This window comes from Xyrauchen texanus, chromosome 29 (assembly GCF_025860055.1).
Source record: "Xyrauchen texanus isolate HMW12.3.18 chromosome 29, RBS_HiC_50CHRs, whole genome shotgun sequence".
Lineage (NCBI taxonomy): Eukaryota > Metazoa > Chordata > Actinopteri > Cypriniformes > Catostomidae > Xyrauchen > Xyrauchen texanus.
The window spans coordinates 41,357,175-41,375,457 of record NC_068304.1 but is presented as its reverse complement, the minus strand read 5'-3'; the positions used below and the strand labels follow the sequence as shown (position 1 = coordinate 41,375,457).

The window sequence follows — 18,283 nt, the reverse complement described above, 5'->3', positions numbered from 1 at the left end:
TGTTCTCTCTCTCTCTCTCTCACACACACTCACACTCTCGCTTGCTCTCTCTCACACACACACACTCACACTCTCGCTTGCTCTCTCTCTCACACACACACACACACATATTCACACTCTCGCTCTCTCTCACACACACTCACATATTCACACTCTCGCTTGCTCTCTCTCTCACACACACACACACACACATTCACACTCTCGCTCTCTCTCACACACACACACACACATACACTCACATATTCACACTCTTGCTCTCTCACACACACACACACTCTCGCTTGCTCTCTCTCTCACACACACTCACACTCTCGCTTGCTCTCTCTCTCACACACACACACACACTTGCTCTCTCTCTCACACACACACACCTCGCTCTCTCTCTCACACACACACACGCTTGCTCTCTCTCTCTCACACACACACACACACACTCTCTTGCTCTCTCTCACACACACATACACTCACATATTCACACTCTCGCTCTCTCTCTCACACACACACACACACTCTTGCTCTCTCTCACACACACACACACTCTCGCTTGCTCTCTCTCTCACACACACACACTCACGCTTGCTCTCTCTCTCACACACACACACACTCTCGCTTGCTCTCTCTCACACACACACACACTCTCGCTTGCTCTCTCTCTCACACACACACACACTCTCGCTTGCTCTCTCTCTCACACACACTCACACTCTCGCTTGCTCTCTCTCTCACACACACACACACACACTTACTCTCTCTCACACACACTCACACTCTCGCTCTCTCTCTCACACACACTCACACTCTAGCTCTCTCTCTCACACACACTCACACTCTGCTTGCTCTCTCTCTCACACACACACACACACATCTCACTCTCGCTCTCTCTCACACACACACACACTCTGCTCTCTCTCTCACACACTCACACTCTCGCTTGCTCTCTCTCACACACACACACACTCTCGCTTGCTCTCTCTCTCACACACACACACTGCTTGCTCTCTCTCACACACCCACGCTTGCTCTCTCTCTCACACACACACACACACACTCTGCTTGCTCTCTCTCTCACACACACACACACACACTCTCGCTCTGCTCTCTCTCACACACACACACACTCCACACACTCACACTCTCATGCTCTCTCTCTCACACACACACACACTGCTCTCTCTCTCTCACACACACACACACACTCTTGCTCTCTCTCACACACACACACATATACACTCACATATTCACACTCTTGCTCTCTCTCACGCACACACATACACTCACATATTCACACTCTCGCTCTCTCTCTCTCACACACACACTCTCGCTTGCTCTCTCTCACGCACACACATACACTCACATATTCACACTCTCGCTCTCTCTCTCTCACACACACACTCTCGCTTGCTCTCTCTCACACACACACACTCTCGCTTGCTCTCTCACACACACACTCACATATTCACACTCTCGCTTGCTCTCTCTCTCTCTCTCACACACACACATATTCACACTCTCGCTTGCTCTCTCTCTCTCTCACACACACACACACACACACATATACACTCACATATTCACACTCTTGTTCTCTCTCTCACACACACACACACACTCTCGCTCTCTCTCTCACACACACACACTTGCTCTCTCTCTCTCTCACACACACACACTCGCTTGCTCTCTCTCTCACACTCACACACGCTTGCTCTCTCTCTCACACACACACACACACACACACACACACACACACACTCTCGCTTGCTCTCTCTCTCACACTCACACACACTCACGCTTGCTCTCTCTCTCTCTCACACACACACACACACACACTCACGCTTGCTCTCTCTCTCTCACACACACACACATTCACACTCTCGCTTCTCTCTCTCTCACACACACACACACATATATACACTCACATATTCACACCCTCTCTCTCTCTCACACACACACACACATATATACACTCACATATTCACACTCTCGCTCTCTCTCTCACACACACACACACATTCACACTCTCGCTCTCTCTCTCACACACACACACACACATTCACACTCTCGCTCTCTCTCTCACACACACACACACATTCACACTCTCTCTCTCTCTCTCACACACACACACACATTCACACTCTCGCTCTCTCTCTCTCTCACACACACACACACGTGATGCTTTAATTATACATGGTTTATTCTGCTTCATTCAGCTTCATTTCACCGTGTTTACATTCAGTTCTGTTATTTAAAGAAAGGTTGATGGTAAAGCTCGCAGGATTGTTTGTTAATGTTACACATTCATAAAGTCTGGATGCACTCAGCATTGAACAATCATTGTAATGTGTTGCAAGTCTTCAAAAGATAAAACACTAGTAGACCTGTAATAATGTGTATCTACACCAGACTCATCTCTTGAGACGTAGCTGGACGAGACACAGGATCTGGAGACACTGTTGGAGGACTGAACACACTTCGCAGGCTTCACTCCGGGACTGATGTCTGCAGGTGGTTTAGTGAGGAAAGAGGTTTGTAATTAAACAGCTGAACTGCATATGAATGGACTCAAAGGTGTAGTGAGTGAGCTCTCTGGATCAGACGGTCTGTAAGGGGGGAGTTCAGCCGCAGTGCGTCTCTCTCTATCAGCACACATCTAGAGACACAAACAGTGCGTTATATACACCCTAAACTTCATCCACAGCAACTGTGGAATCCTGCATATCACAACAACAACAACAACAACAACAACAACACTATTTTGAAAAATGTGTTGCCAATCACACACACTATCTGTGCAGACTTCCATGTGAGTGATGTTTGTCAACACATTTTGTTTTTGTTTGTAGGATCAATTGAGATTATTTTCTGTGGAGCAGACGAGCGCGTCTACAAACGGGTGTTTCTTTCTCTTCTGACACGTTCATGTCTCATTTTGCAACATGATGGTCTCATTAAAGACATATAGACACAAGACATAAACAATATGAGTGAGAACACGATTGAACTGTGATAAAATCACTAATTAACCGCATCTGTGGAAAGATATAGACAATTTTACTTTGTTGCCATGACGATGTAATTTCAACAAACCCTTAAACAACTTCACAGCTCAAATAACACACGAGTTTAACAGAAGAATTCATGTAAGTGCTTTTATTAAATTATAAGAGTCACATTTCTGACTTTAAACCCTCTAAAAATTGCCCCATTGACTTGCATTGGAAGTGTCTCACTGGAACACATTTAAAGAAAAGGAGGGACGAGTCCAAATTAATGTTTGTGGTGATCATCATTAAGACACACATGCTGTCGATGGAGACAAACTTGTTTTGAAGCTGATATTATTTTAAAACTGAATTGTAAACTTTATAAAAATATAAATAATGAAAATACAAATGATAGCATGTGTTTAGCACTATGGAGGGACATAAATACAAACCATTTCTATATTTATTGTTTGAAAATTTTGTCAAAACAAATAATTTCAAATATTATGACTGTCCCACAGTTGTGATGTCATTTCCAGCACACTACACAACTTTCCTCCTAATAAAGTTTTGTCTAAAGTTAGTGTACTTGTTAATCAAGTGGATGAAAGTGTCGGTGAAGAGCAAGAAATATGAGACAAAACAAAGAAAAATCACTTCTGAGCAGAATTTTAATCAATCAAGCTGTGATTTTGTTAAATGATGCACAAAGTGTGACAATGTGATTTAATTGTATTTAAGATGCATGAAATGTTATCTGTGAAATGAGCCAAAGCAAAACAAATGAGTCACTCGATGAGTCACAAATGAGTTTATTTGAAAGCGTTAAAAATGTCATTTCCATCAGCATCATTTCAGCACAGAATTCTATTAAACTCAGCACAGAATTCTATTGAACTCAGCACAGAATTCTATTGAACTCAGCACAGAATTCTATTAAACTCAGCACAGAATTCTATTGAACTCAGCACAGAATTCTATTGAACTCAACACTGAATTCTATTGAACTCAGCACAGAATTCTATTGAACTCAACACTGAATTCTATTGAACTCAGCACAGAATTCTATTGAACTCAACACTGAATTCTATTGAACTCAGCACAGAATTCTATTGAACTCAACACTGAATTCTATTGAACTCAACACTGAATTCTATTGAACTCAGCACAGAATTCTATTGAACTCAGCACAGAATTCTATTAAACTCAGCACAGAATTCTATTGAACTCAACACAGAATTCTATTAAACTCAGCACAGAATTCTATTGAACTCAACACAGAATTTGAGATGCTGGAAATGAATTTCTCCTGTGATGCATGAACACACACTGATGGACATTATACAAATTAAAGAAACTAATGAGAGACAAAAACACTTTTGTTTAAAGATGCAGTATGTCAGATTGACAAACGCTTGTTATTAGTGACACCTGTGGCCATTCAGTGAACTGCAGCCTGTTGCTTGTGCGCACACACACACTCCATAGTGACACCTGTGGCCATTCAGTGAACTGCAGCCTGTTGCTCGTGCTCGCGCACACTCCATAGTGACACCTGTGGCCGTTCAGTGAACTGCAGCCTGTTGCTCGTGCTCGCGCACACACTCCATAGTGACACCTGTGGCCGTTCAGTGAACTGCAGCCTATTGCTCGTGCTCGCGCACACACTCCATATTGACACCTGTGGCCATTCAGTGAACTGCAGCCTGTTGCTCGTGCACACTCCATAGTGACACCTGTGGCCATTCAGTGAACTGCAACCTGTTGCTCCTGCTCGTGCACACACTCCATAGTGACACCTGTGGCCGTTCAGTGAACTGCAGCCTGTTGCTCGTGCACACACTCCATAGTGACACCTGTGGCCGTTCAGTGAACTGCAGCCTGTTGCTCGTGCTCGCGCACACACTCCATAGTGACACCTGTGGCCATTCAGTGAACTGCAGCCTGTTACTCGTGCTCCCGCACACACTCCATAGTGACACCTGTGGCCATTCAGTGAACTGCAGCCTGTTGCTCGTGCACACACTCCATAGCGACACCTGTGGCCTTTCAGTGAACTGCAGCCTGTTGCTCGTGCACACACTCCATAGTGACACCTGTGGCCGTTCAGTGAACTGCAGCCTGTTGCTCGTGCACACACTCCATAGCGACACCTGTGGCCTTTCAGTGAACTGCAGCCTGTTGCTCGTGCACACACTCCATAGTGACACCTGTGGCCGTTCAGTGAACTGCAGCCTGTTGCTCGTGCTCGTGCACACACTCCATAGTGACACCTGTGGCCGTTTAGTAAACTGCAGCCTGTTGCTCGTGCTCGTGCACACACTCCATAGTGACACCTGTGGCCGTTCAGTGAACTGCAGCCTGTTGCTCGTGCACACACTCCATAGTGACACCTGGGACCATTCAGTGAACTGCAGCCTGTTGCTCGTGCACACACTCCATAGTGACACCTGTGGCCGTTCAGTGAACTGCAGCCTGTTGCTCGTGCACACACTCCATAGTGACACCTGGGACCATTCAGTGAACTGCAGCCTGTTGCTCGCGCACACACTCCATAGTGACACCTGTGGCCGTTCAGTGAACTGCAGCTTGTTGCTCGTGCTCACGCGCACACTCCATAGTGACACCTGTGGCCGTTCAGTGAACTGCAGCCTGTTGCTTGTGCACACACTCCATAGCGACTCCTGTGGCCTTTCAGTGAACTGCAGCCTGTTGCTCGTGCACACAGTCCATAGTGACAACTGTGGCCGTTCAGTGAACTGCAGCCTGTTGCTCGTGCACACACTCCATAGTGACACCTGTGGCCGTTCAGTGAACTGCAGCCTGTTGCTCGTGCATACACTCTATAGTGACACCTGTGGCCGTTCAGTGAACTGCAGCCTATTGCTCGTGCACACACTCCATAGTGACAACTGTGGCCGTTCAGTGAACTGCAGCCTGTTGCTCGCGCACACACTCCATAGTGACACCTGTGGCCGTTCAGTGAAATGCATCCTGTTGCTCGTGCACACACTCCATAGTGACACCTTTGGCCGTTCAGTGAACTGCAGCCTGTTGCTCGTGCACACACTCCATAGTGACACCTGTGGCCGTTCAGTGAACTGCAGCCTGTTGCTTGTGCACACACTCCATAGTGACACCTGTGGCCGTTCAGTGAACTGCAGCCTGTTGCTCGTGCACACACTCCATAGTGACACCTGTGGCCGTTCAGTGAACTGCAGCCTGTTGCTCGCGCACACACTCTATAGTGACACCTGTGGCTGTTCAGTGAACTGCAGCCTGTTGCTCACGCACACACTCCATAGTGACACCTGTGGCCGTTCAGTGAACTGCAGCCTGTTGCTCGTGCACACACTCCATAGTGACACCTGTGGCCATTCAGTGAACTGCAGCCTGTTGCTCGTGCTCGCGCGCACACTCCATAGTGACACCTGTGGCCGTTCAGTGAACTGCAGCCTGTTGCTCGCGCACACACTCCATAGTGACACCTGTGGCCGTTCAGTGAACTGCAGCCTGTTGCTCACGCACACACTCCATAGTGACACCTGTGGCCGTTCAGTGAACTGCAGCCTGTTGCTCACGCACACACTCCATAGTGACACCTGTGGCCATTCAGTGAACTGCAGCCTGTTGCTCGTGCACACACTCCATAGTGACACCTGTGGCCGTTCAGTGAACTGCAGCCTGTTGCTCGTGCACACACTCCATAGTGACACCTGTGGCCGTTCAGTGAACTGCAGCCTGTTGCTCGTGCACACACTCCATAGTGACACCTGTGGCCGTTCAGTGAACTGCAGCCTGTTGCTCGTGCGCACACTCCATATTGACACCTGTGGCCATTCAGTGAACTGCAGCCTGTTGCTCACGCTTCCGCACACACTCCATACTGACAAGAACATCGGCCAAAACAATGATATAACGTACAAAGAGACTGAACGTGATTCACCGACATCATGCTGACAGATGAGATAACATCATTAAAATTACACACTTATGATTGTTTTACTACAAACTTTAAGACTGTATATTATATCTGACTCTCCAGTGCTGGAACAGGGCTAAAACTAAGTCTGAATATAGATCTGACTATACAAGACTGTAGATTGAAATCAGCACTTTTCTTTGACTGCATTTATACACTAGCCTATGACCGCTATTGATAAAGCTGGCTAGCTAGCTAATGCTAATTACAGACGTTAAAAACCGACGTATCTCTAAGATAACGTTATCTAGTGTCGCAGTTTGTTAGCGCTGTTGAATAGCGGAAGAGAAGGACTGAGACTCTCATGAGCATAAACGTCACTTCCTTTGGATTTTCCCGGGAAAACCGACCCGCTCCCTTCGCATGACAATCAGTCTACAGGCTTTAATAGGCAACATAGGAAGAATTTTTTAACTTGCGTTACAAGCCGTTCACACATTGGCAAAAAAAGGGCGAATATTACATGAAAAGGGTTACATACTCCACCTTTAAGAACACAGAGCTGAAAGAACCTGAAGAAAGATTGTATTCTGTTTTTAAAGTGCAAGATAAGAGCATAAAATGCAAATAAACAGGCTACTTTGAAGAACACTCTCCCCTTAAAGGGCTTTTACAGTACCTGGCAAATCTTTGGTGGTGTTTGTCTCCTGACTTCATGGCAGCGTGAATAAGAAGCTGATTGAAAACATCCCTCTGCACAAACATATTTCAATATATGAAATGAGATATTTTAGTGGGAAAAACACATCACTTTTGTTGATGCTGCAGATGAAGTTCAGAGGTCACTGACCTGTGCGTCACTGCCCCCGATCTCTTTAAAACGGTATCTGATGGGTTTCAGCAGCTCCACGGCCTGACTGTAGTTTCCCTGGTCGTACTCCAGCAGTGCCCGACACATGGGCAACCCAACACGCTCGGCTATATGGAGCTGATGATTCTCTCCTGGATCTCTGGAGGAGGAAGAGAGAAATCAGACTACGGTTCACACAAAAATGACAATTATGTCATCATTAACTCACCCTCATGTTGTTCAAAACCTGTTTGACTTTCTTTTTTACACAGGCATTAAACTGAAGACCATATTGTCAAATTATAAGCCTGAAATTCACTTTTAATAATTTAAGTAATTTTTTTAAAAAGAAAGCAAAATGTTAAAAACAGTGAGACACAGGCGCAACACGTCACACTAATCCCATGCATACCTAAAAGAACGTATCCATACATATCGTGACAGTACGCAGTTTCAGACGCGGCACTGATGACTTGTCGGGTACCATCCGGCTCGTCCAGGCACTATCAAGCTCCAAAAGGACAATAAAGTAGCTTAAAAGTTGCCTAATATTCCAAAAACCCTTCAGAAGCCATACGACAGCATTATATGGGCAATAAGTGAAATTCAAATAGTTATTCACTGATAATCTTCCCCTCCACAGAAGCGCTGTGACTCCACACATTCAAACTTAATGCATCTTTTTTTTTGCTGTAGATGGAAACAGCAGCGTGAACATTCTTTAAAACAGCTCATTTTGTGATCCACAGAGCAAATACAAATCAGGGGCAGTAAATAATGTCCTACTCTTTGTTTAACAGTGCCGTCTGTTTTTGGTAATGAAGCAAGTCCTTCTTTAGGGACCTGCAGGTGAAGGGTGCATTTGAGCCTGCAGTAGATGAGGGGGAATGTAAAATATAATGCTCCGTGCTGTTTGAACAGATACAGAGTTGTATTCTTCTCATCATGCTGTATCCTCTGTACATCCGTTGCCACGTGTGTGTGTGTGTTTTAGTGGCTATTGCAAATGGCACTAATAAATATGCATGCATCTCAGCGGTCTGGGAGAGAGAGCTAGTGTTCCTCAAAGCAGGACATTTCTACGAAATCTAGAGCCTGAAGATGCATTAAATGAATGCACGACTCGGCCTCCACAAACACTTATGTAATGCATGCGGCTCACTTAGCGAGTTCCTGCAGACTCTCCAGCAGACGCTGAGTGGTGGCCGCTTCCTTACTGCCCAGAGAAACCATGAGGAAGTGCAGGTCATTGAAGAGTAGCGTGTGGTCCTCTGTATGAGGCCGAGTGACCTGAAGCAACTCCCGGTAGCGCTCCTTCACGCTCACACCTGGCACGCAAAACACACAGGGACACATTTATACACAAACACAGTTGTGTGACTTTGACTGGAGGTTTGTTATTTTCAATCTCTATTTTAAGATTGGATGAAGTCTCACCCTCCAGTTCGAGTCTGTAGAGCAGTGAACAAGAGTCCACGGTGTCCAGCATGGCTCCAGACTTCACACACCGACGAGAAATCTGGAGAGAAACATTCAATATGATTTCCACCACTGCAGATTTACAAACACGTTATTATACTGTACAGCAGCGTTCTTTAACAACACTTAAAAACATCATCAGGGTCGCCGCTGGGCAATTTGATGCCCTACGGAGAGCTCCAGGTGAAGCATGAAGCGATCGTCTGTGTTCCGCAACTGCTTTCGGGACCTTGAATAACATATAACGTGCAATTAAGGGCCAACGGTGGACTTTCCGGTGCCCTCCTGGGGTAAGATGGTGGCCCCCTAGGGAGCTGGTGCCCTACCTAGACAGCGTAGTCTGCTTATAGGGAGCGGCGGTACTGATTATCACACTGCATAATGCTCAAGAGATCATTAGTTCATTATTTGAACACAGTTCATTCATGCATACATTTCTGATCTATTAATAACCGCATCATTCTGTGTCAAATACACATAAATACATGATGATGAAAGCCAAAATATTGAATGAAATGGACCAATATTAACGTAATTATTATTGAATGGGGTCAATATGATGATTTTGGGGTATGATTTCAAAGCTTAGAAAGGTTGTCAGGCGTCATGATTGTATTTGAGATCGGTAGATCGATTATTAAGATCAGCTGACTTCAGCACCTCTTGTTTCACTATACATCAATGGCATGAGCACAAAAATGACAAAAATTACAAAATAACTTTTTTTGCCACCTCGAGTAAGAAATTGCATAAATATTATGTGTACACATGCATATAAATATCATTTCTGGAAGTGAAAAAAAAAAAAATGACACTCTTACCTCTGATTTATAGAGACCCTATACACTTCTGGTACTTAATCCATCCAAAAAAAAAAAAGGCAAAATTGCAAAAAAAATTTAAATAACAATTTTATATGTATATATATATTTATAAAGTTTTTTTGCACATTTTATTTATTTATTTATTTATTTTTTTTGGACTGAGGATGGATTAAGTACCAAATGTTTATAGGGTCTCTATAAATCCTTTTTCACTATAATATAATATAAATTACAAAAAAGATTTAAATAAATAAATAAATAAAATATATATATATATATATATATATATGAGGATGAATAATATATACAAATATTTTTTTTGACAATTTTGCGTTATAATATATATATAATATTAAATATAGAAAATATATATATATATATATATATAAAATATCAATTACAAAAAAAGGCAAAATTTTGAAATACAAATTTTACAATTTTGTCTTTTTTTTTTTTGTTACACTCCAGTATTCATGAGACGGCTTGAGGAACACTAAATCTATAAAATGGATGAGGTACAGGTCTTTTTGTGTGTTGTTTTTCAAAGTTGGAGCGCCCATAACTCCAGAAGTGATGAAGATCCCTTAATATCCTTTCAGATTCTGCTTCAGAACAAACTTTTCTCTTTGCATCTCTCTTTTTAAGGGCCTGTCTGGTTAAATCCCAGAGATACGGGGCTCTCAATGCGGCTCCGTGTGTACATTGTTTGTTATCCATTTTCAGTGGTTGACAAGCAAAAGTGTCTCAGATGGTGCAGCTAGTTTTGAAGGCATGGGGTACAAATAATGCTGAAACTAGAAATGCAACTTTATTCATTCACATAAAAAAAATGTCAAAATATTGATGTTTTGAGAGGCCTAAAATGCACTATTGAACTTCAATTTTCAGCCGGGAAACTTCCTGAAATTTGGTTGATTTGACACGGAATGGCCCAAATGAGCTATATAAGTTTAAGTTCATTCTGCATCCTGCTGAGATGCATTTAAATGAACCCATTAACTGTTACAATGTATCTCATACAGCATCCTGCTAAAAGAGTCAAAAACAGACGATTCATTGTATCTGATTCCACTTTAGTTTGACAGCTTTCAATATTTCAATGATCATAGATTCAATAATGTGTGTTATATGCACCACATAATTGTGAACTATGTGTACTACACTTACAAAAACACACTTCTGATCATTCCATGATACTATCACAGTATTGAAAAACAATCGTGCACTGACCTGCTCATCATAAATCTTCAGAGCTGCTTCATACTCTCCCTGTGAAGATCAAACATCACAATCTATTACTTGCTATAAACGACCACATGGATAATAGTAGCATGTGCTGCATGTGAAGCCCGTTTATAGGCATGTAACTGCTATTTTTACCTTCTCGATGTGATAGAGCGCCCAGTGCCAGTAATTATGACACGCCAACATGTCACAAACCTTTAGGGAAGAGATACGGCACATTGAGAGTTCATACGGAGCACACAGAGTGCCGACTGTAATATCTGTCCCTGCTGTATAGAGTCTAACTGGCACTGACCCTCCAGTCTCTCTCTGTAGAGGACATGAACTTCAGTCCCTTGTCCACCTCGGCCTTCATCTCATGGACGTGAGCCACCGAGTGCACGCACCAGCCGTCCTCAGGGGTCAGAGACAGGCTCTACAGGAAGATGGAGAGTAACATTAGCGGCAGACATGTCGTTTATACCGATTAATCAAGAGTAGATAGTTGCTGTTTGGAACTGGTTATTTATCGGTTATTTTGATATATTGTGATGTTATATTTTTATTAATGAAAGAGACAATGCAACAAATCCGGACTAGTTATGATGCGATTGTCTGTCAATCACACATTGAGCTCCATATAACACGTCATCTACACGTGTGTAATCTGCGTGTATCTTCACACACACGAGTGTAAATAGATGCTCATTACACCCACATGACAATAGTCGTCTCATCCGGTTACACTTGCTATAGTTTACTTCCACATTTCTTCAAATGTAAATCAAGTCAATCACTGAAACAACAGCGCCACCTTGAGTAAGAAATTGCATGAATATTATGTATGTGTACACGCATATAAATATATATATATATAAAATATAAAACATTGCAACAACAAAAAAATACAATTAAATTATAGATATATATTTTTATTTTTTTGCAAATTCTTTTTTGTTGCAATTTTGCCTTTTTTTTGGATTGAGGATGGATTAAGTACCAAAAGTGTATAGGGTCTCTATAAATCAGAGGTAAGAGTGTCGTTTTTTCCCCCCACTATAATATAATATTAATAAAAAAAAAAGGCAAAATTGCAACAACAAAAAAATTAAAATAAAATTAAATATATATATTTTTTTTTTTGCAATTTTGCCTTTTTAGGATTGACTATGAATAATATAAACACTTTTTTTGCAAATTTTCTTTTTTTAACAATTTTGCCTTATAATATATGTAATATAAATTACAAATTACAATATATATATATATATATATATATATATATATATTGAATGATTTTTTTATATATATATATATATATATATATATATATATAATATAAATTACAAAAAGACAAAATTGCAAAAAAATTAAACAAAATAAAATATAAATAGAAATACATTTGCAATTTTTTTTTTTTTTTAATCCTCCAGTATTCATAAGAGATGGCTTGAGGAACACTAAATCTAAAAAATGGATGAGGTACAGGTCCCGAGCTATGTGTTGAAGGGTTAATAATTAAACACAGCATTGTAATCAATCTATGCCTCTGTCATTACAAAATAAGAGTCCCTGCTGTTTTTCCGGCTTGTTTATAGTTAAAGGTCCCATGCTACGCACCAAAACATCTTCATTTCTTCTGATTATTATTATTATTATTATTAGGATTTTGGTTAAACAATTCAATTCAATTCAATTCACCTCTGAGTCTGTCTATACATCGACTTTAACAACTAAAGGTCAATTAATCAGTTATCCTCTTTTCCACCACCTTAGATATAACTATCGTCAAAATCCACTTCAGAGTCAATATGTAAACAACAGCTTTGAATCAGAACATCATTAAATACATACAGTAATGATTTAAACACAGATTCATGTCTAATGATGATCTAAAGGCTTCTTTCCGGCTCTAATGTTTGGTGATATTCCTCAAATCCACACGGATCCAAAGTCTTGAACTAGAAGTCGCTAGTCGAGAGCGTTGATGATTGATCGTAGCTGTGGTTTGGACATTTATTTATTTTTCTCAATTAACTTATTTTAAAAAGACACTTTGCACATTATAAATGCATGCTTTATTTGCATTGAGTGCTTTAGTTCATTCAGGAGAAAGTTCAAAGAGAAAGTTTGTCTTCATCCATTGCAATGAAAATTCTGTCATCATTTACTCACCCTCATGCCATCCGAGATGTGCAGGACTATCTGTCTTCATCAAAACTCAAATAAAGATTTTTAGAAGAATACAAATCTTCAGCTCTGTAGGTCCATACAATGCAAGTGAATGGTGACCAGAACTTTGAAGCTCCAAAAAGCATATAAAGGCAGCATAAAAGTAATCCACAAGACTTCAGTGGTTTAATCCATGTCTCCTGAAGATAGGTGTGGATGAGAAACATCAATATTTAAATACATTTTTACTATAGATTCTCCACCATACTCAGTCAATCTCCACTTTCACTTTCACATTCTTCTTCTTGTGTTTTCTATGATTCCTATTCTACATACATACCGCCCCCTACTGGTCAAGGAGAAGAATTTCTATCAAAAACAGACTGAAAAAGTGTGACCACTGGAGTCTTGTGGGTTACTTTTATGCTGCATTTACGTGCTTTTTGGAGCTTCAAAGTTCTGGTCACCATTCACTTGCATTGTATGGACCTACAGAGCTGAAATATTCTTCTAAAAATCTTAATTAGTGTTCTGCTGAAGAAAGTCAGTCCCAAACATCTGGGATGGCATGAGGGTGAGTAAATGATGAGATCATTTTTGGGTGAACTGTCCCTTTAATTAGATTTAAGGAGATTTTATACACCTGTTTACAGTGTTAAGCCACTGAAATAAGTAATCAATTAATGATTACTTATTACTTCTCTAAAATTGCAATCAAGACTACTTTATTGATTACTTCATCGAAAAAGCAATCGTATTACTAATTGATTTGTTTTTGCAGCATGTAACAAATAATACCTCTTTGGCAACTTTTTCGGCTTCGTCGTAGAAATGAGTCTCGAGAAGTCCGAAGGAATACATCCCTTTCAGATAACTGGGAAAGACAGTAATATGTTACTATCACAGGTAGCCATCATTCAGATTGGTGTTAGTGGCGTGTCGGGCACCTGTAGAGTGGCATCTGTGGTTTCCAGTGTGGCAGAACTCTGGCCACGGAGTCTCTCATCTGAGTCTGTTCACCCAGGTAGAAGAATCCATCATGGGCAAACTTCAGAGCCAACAAGTCTGTGGGATGTTCCACCAGGATATCCTCCCAAACCTCACAGGCCTTGTGCAGCGCTCTGAAACACAATTACACTTATTCATATATGTTAATAAAGCCAACATGAGTAACGGCAGTCACTTTATCACTTTAACAAGACAAATGTGAAAAAATACTAAATATATATATTTATTTTTGTTTGTAATTTTGCCTTATGGAATATTTTACATATATATATATATATAAAATCTTAATTTTAAAAAAAAGTGCAAAAAAACAAAATAAAATATATATATATTTTTGTTTGCAATTTTACCTTATAATATATATATATATATATATATATATATATATATATATATATATATACATATATATATATAATAGGCAAAATTGTAAAAACAAAAGTGCAAAAAACTACAAAATAAATAATATATATATATATTTTTGTTGCTATTTTGCCTTATGTAATATTATATATATAATATTAATTTAAAAAAAAAGTGCAAAAAAAATACAAAATAAAATATATATATATTTTTGTTTGCAATTTTGCCTTATAATATATATATTATATTAATTACAAAAAAGGCAAAATTGAAAAAAAAAAATACATGTGCAAAAAAATACATAAATAAACAATATTTTAATTTTGTTGTTGTTGCTATTTTGCCTTATGTAATATTATATATATATAAAGTATTAATTACAAAAAAGGCAAAATTGTAAAAAAAAATAAGTGCAAAAAAATACAAAATAAAATATATATATATTTTGTTTTGTTGCAATTTTGCCTTATAATAAATGTAATATTCTATATATAACATTAATTACAAAAAAGGCAAAAAAATTTTTTTTTTTGCAATTTTGCCTTATATATAATATTATATTAATTACAAAAAAAAGGTAATATTTCACTTCAAAACACACACACACATATATATATAAGTAACACTTTACAATAAGGTTGTATTTGTTAACATGAGCAAATGCATTATGTATGAATAAACAATGAACTATAATTTAACAGCGTTTATTCATTTTGGTTAATGTTCTCTAATCTCATTTATTCTCAATGATGATCCTCATTAGACTCCTGATTTTTATACTGCTATAGTAAGCAAAGAATACTATTCATATATCTCCCAAAGTCATGAGAGATGAGTCGAGAACCCTAAACAAGACTTTCATATGACTGTCACGACTCTTTCCTGCTCACGGACACAATAATGTGAACATGAATCTGAAACTATTTCTGAGTGTTGGCCACAGGGGCGACTGTGCCATAAATGAGACGATTGTAACCGCTCGCTGCCGGCAACATCTCTATATTACTCAAACACAATATGCTGAAATTTATCCGTAAGGGCGAGCGAATAACACACTTTTGCTGCATTTAATTTTGCCATCTAATTGAGATCTCAATTCTGCAAACTGACCCTCTGGAGAAGAGCTCCATGGCTTTGACGTGACTTCTCTCTCTGGGTGTGAGCTCCTGAACGTCTGCCAGCTCCACCGTCATCCTCACCGCATTGGCCAGTCTCTCATCCCGCAGGACCGAACTTCCTGTGCCCACCAGCTCCAGCCCAGTGGAGATCACATGACCCATGACTGCACCACAGTAAGGTGCGAGATTAATGAGGATGCAGAAATGCCAATGAAGCAACCCAACTTATGCATGTTTATTCAATGCGTTTAATGAAACGGCATTAAAGTGTGACATGTTATGCACGGAGTGTTTTGTCACCTCAGATTTAGAGGGAGGAACACTCAGGAAAGTAAGGAATAATATAGTCAGCTGATCATTAGTACAATATCAGAGGAGACTTGTATCACCCTAAAGGGATTATTTGGTACATTATCTAATTTTGTACACGACTGCTTACCAAATAAATACATGCATGAGCATGAAATATTTGAAGTTATGTTCTTATGCAGATCAAAGAGACTGTAAAGACATAAAAAGGGTCAACAGTCATTTTTCACACCTATTTGACTGCAGAAAGCCGATTGGACCAATCAGAATCAGGCATTCCATATAGCAGTGAAATCTTTAACAGTGACCTTTTGACAGACTGTAAGAGTCAGTGGTGTAATCACATACCAAAGTCCGGATCAGCAGCTCTGACAGCTGACATGCAACCTTCAATTCCTCCCAGAGTCTCATCATTACGCCAGGTCACATACTGATCACAAGGCACAGAAACAATACGGTTATATCAGTGTGATATTTGTGATATATCAGTGTGGGTTAAATATTGTACCTGAGACAGTAGAGCATCATATAGTTTGCAGGCCTCATTACTGTTGGTGGACAATGACAAACCCTCTGACCTCCAAGCCTGAGAAACATGCAGGACATATTGTATTATACACACACTATAGCAGTTACAACTGAAGTGATGTGTTTCTGTGAAGGGCTTCAGAACATTAACACAACACAACAATGCATCTGTATAGTATCCAAACATGTATATCAGCTTGTATGTGCGTAATGACGTCTCTGAAAGAATGTAACGGAGGAAACTTTAATCAGAAACTGCCTGAGCTGTATTCATGCTCACCAGATAACCGTTACATTGTATTTACTTCCAAAGCGCGCGTATTATTTGCGTTCCATTTGTCGTTACAATGTATCACTGAAGAGAACGCGCGGATTCTAGAACACACGATTATCTCGACTGAAAACTGCACATCAAGTCAAATGTGTTCCACTCTGTTTGTTTGAATAAAACTCATTGTAGTCAGACATTTGTGCAAATACAGATTCGTCATTATATTTATTTCATTATTAGATCCGGACGTGCACGTGAAAAGTAACTGTGAATGTAATTTACCTTACAGTCTCTGAAACCAGCGGCGTTCATTCTCGTTCATGGAAAATCACGAGTGGATTATTGTGCAATTCATTTCCCTTCTTCCACAGGCCAAGAGATGTCACTGCAGCGCCCCTTGTGCATCTCATCTCGAGGTGTTTAATTACAGTTATGAGTATAATAATCCTGTTCAAATGAGAAGTTATTAACCCTGCTATTGATTGATGGGGAAATAGTAACGTCATTAAATACACGTCAGCAAGTAAAGACCAATCACAGTTCAGAATGCAATTAAATATGCAGTGCAATGTATCTAGACAGGCAGAAATATTATAAACACCAAATATACATACTTCACCAAGTCAGAAATGATCAGGATCTCACAATCACAGCATGTGTGGAAAACACTCATACGGTCATATTCCCTGACAAACAGGACGCATATTTAATCTTTAACTTGTTCATGCATCACAGCAGATTTCTGTCATTCGAGTCATGAACATTCATTTCCTGCATCTCAAATTCTGTGCGGAGTTCAATAGAATTCTGTGCTGAGTTTAATAGAATTTTGTGTTGAGTTCAATAGAATTCTGTGCTGAGTTCAATAGAATTCTGTGTTGAGTTCAATAGAATTCTGTGCTGAGTTCAATAGAATTCTGTGTTGAGTTCAATAGAATTCTGTGCTGAGTTTAATAGAATTCTGTTTTGAGTTTAATAGAATTCTGTGCTGAGTTTAATAGAATTCTGTGCTGAGTTCAATAGAATTCTGTGTTTAGTTTAATAGAATTCTGTGCTGAGTTCAATAGAATTCTGTGTTTAGTTTAATAGAATTCTGTGCTGAGTTTAATAGAATTCTGTGTTTAGTTTAATAGAATTCTGTGCTGAGTTCAATAGAATTCTGTTTAGTTTAATAGAATTCTGTGCTGAGTTCAATAGAATTCTGTGTTTAGTTTAATAGAATTCTGTGCTGAGTTCA

The 18,283-nt window shown here is 39.9% G+C and overlaps 2 protein-coding genes across 3 annotated transcripts; both read right to left on the bottom strand.

The window, feature by feature from the left end:
- Positions 1–1,622: 1,622 nt before the first annotated feature.
- On the bottom strand, positions 1,623–17,693 carry ttc38 (tetratricopeptide repeat domain 38). The gene is made up of 15 exons (XM_052096832.1): positions 17,329–17,693; positions 16,756–16,833; positions 16,596–16,677; positions 15,931–16,102; positions 14,397–14,570; positions 14,248–14,323; positions 11,594–11,713; positions 11,434–11,493; positions 11,284–11,322; positions 9,188–9,269; positions 8,913–9,078; positions 7,751–7,910; positions 7,580–7,653; positions 1,924–2,644; positions 1,623–1,871 (listed from the first exon to the last, which is right to left on the bottom strand). Exons 1-14 carry the CDS (start codon positions 17,356–17,358, stop codon positions 2,557–2,559), a joined length of 1,401 nt encoding a protein of 466 aa, XP_051952792.1. The 5' UTR covers positions 17,359–17,693; the 3' UTR covers positions 1,623–1,871; positions 1,924–2,556.
- On the bottom strand, positions 4,081–7,021 carry LOC127622755 (uncharacterized). 2 transcript variants are annotated; one of them, XM_052096831.1, is made up of 3 exons: positions 6,290–7,021; positions 4,898–5,485; positions 4,081–4,659 (listed from the first exon to the last, which is right to left on the bottom strand). In XM_052096831.1, the coding sequence occupies exons 1-3, from the start codon at positions 6,875–6,877 to the stop codon at positions 4,483–4,485; spliced, it is 1,353 nt and encodes a 450-aa protein (XP_051952791.1). In that variant the 5' UTR covers positions 6,878–7,021; the 3' UTR covers positions 4,081–4,482. The 2 variants fall into 2 exon arrangements, with proteins under 2 accessions (XP_051952791.1, XP_051952789.1); XM_052096829.1 differs by having other exon boundaries at positions 4,081–5,485.
- Positions 17,694–18,283: the final 590 nt, after the last annotated feature.

Coding starts and splice junctions, on each gene's coding strand:
- LOC127622755 (XM_052096829.1), bottom strand. CDS start 6,877: ATGTTCTTGTCAGTATGGAGTGTGTGCGGAAGCGTGAGCAACAGGCTG. Junction 5,486..6,289: donor AGTTCACTGAACGGCCACAG/GTGTCACTATGG, acceptor GAATGGTCCCAG/GTGTCACTATGGAGTGTGTG.
- ttc38 (XM_052096832.1), bottom strand. CDS start 17,358: ATGAACGCCGCTGGTTTCAGAGACTGTAAG. Junction 14,324..14,396: donor CCACAGATGCCACTCTACAG/GTGCCCGACACG, acceptor TGTCTTTCCCAG/TTATCTGAAAGGGATGTATT. Junction 2,645..7,579: donor CACCACCAAAGATTTGCCAG/GTACTGTAAAAG, acceptor TTGTGTCTCTAG/ATGTGTGCTGATAGAGAGAG.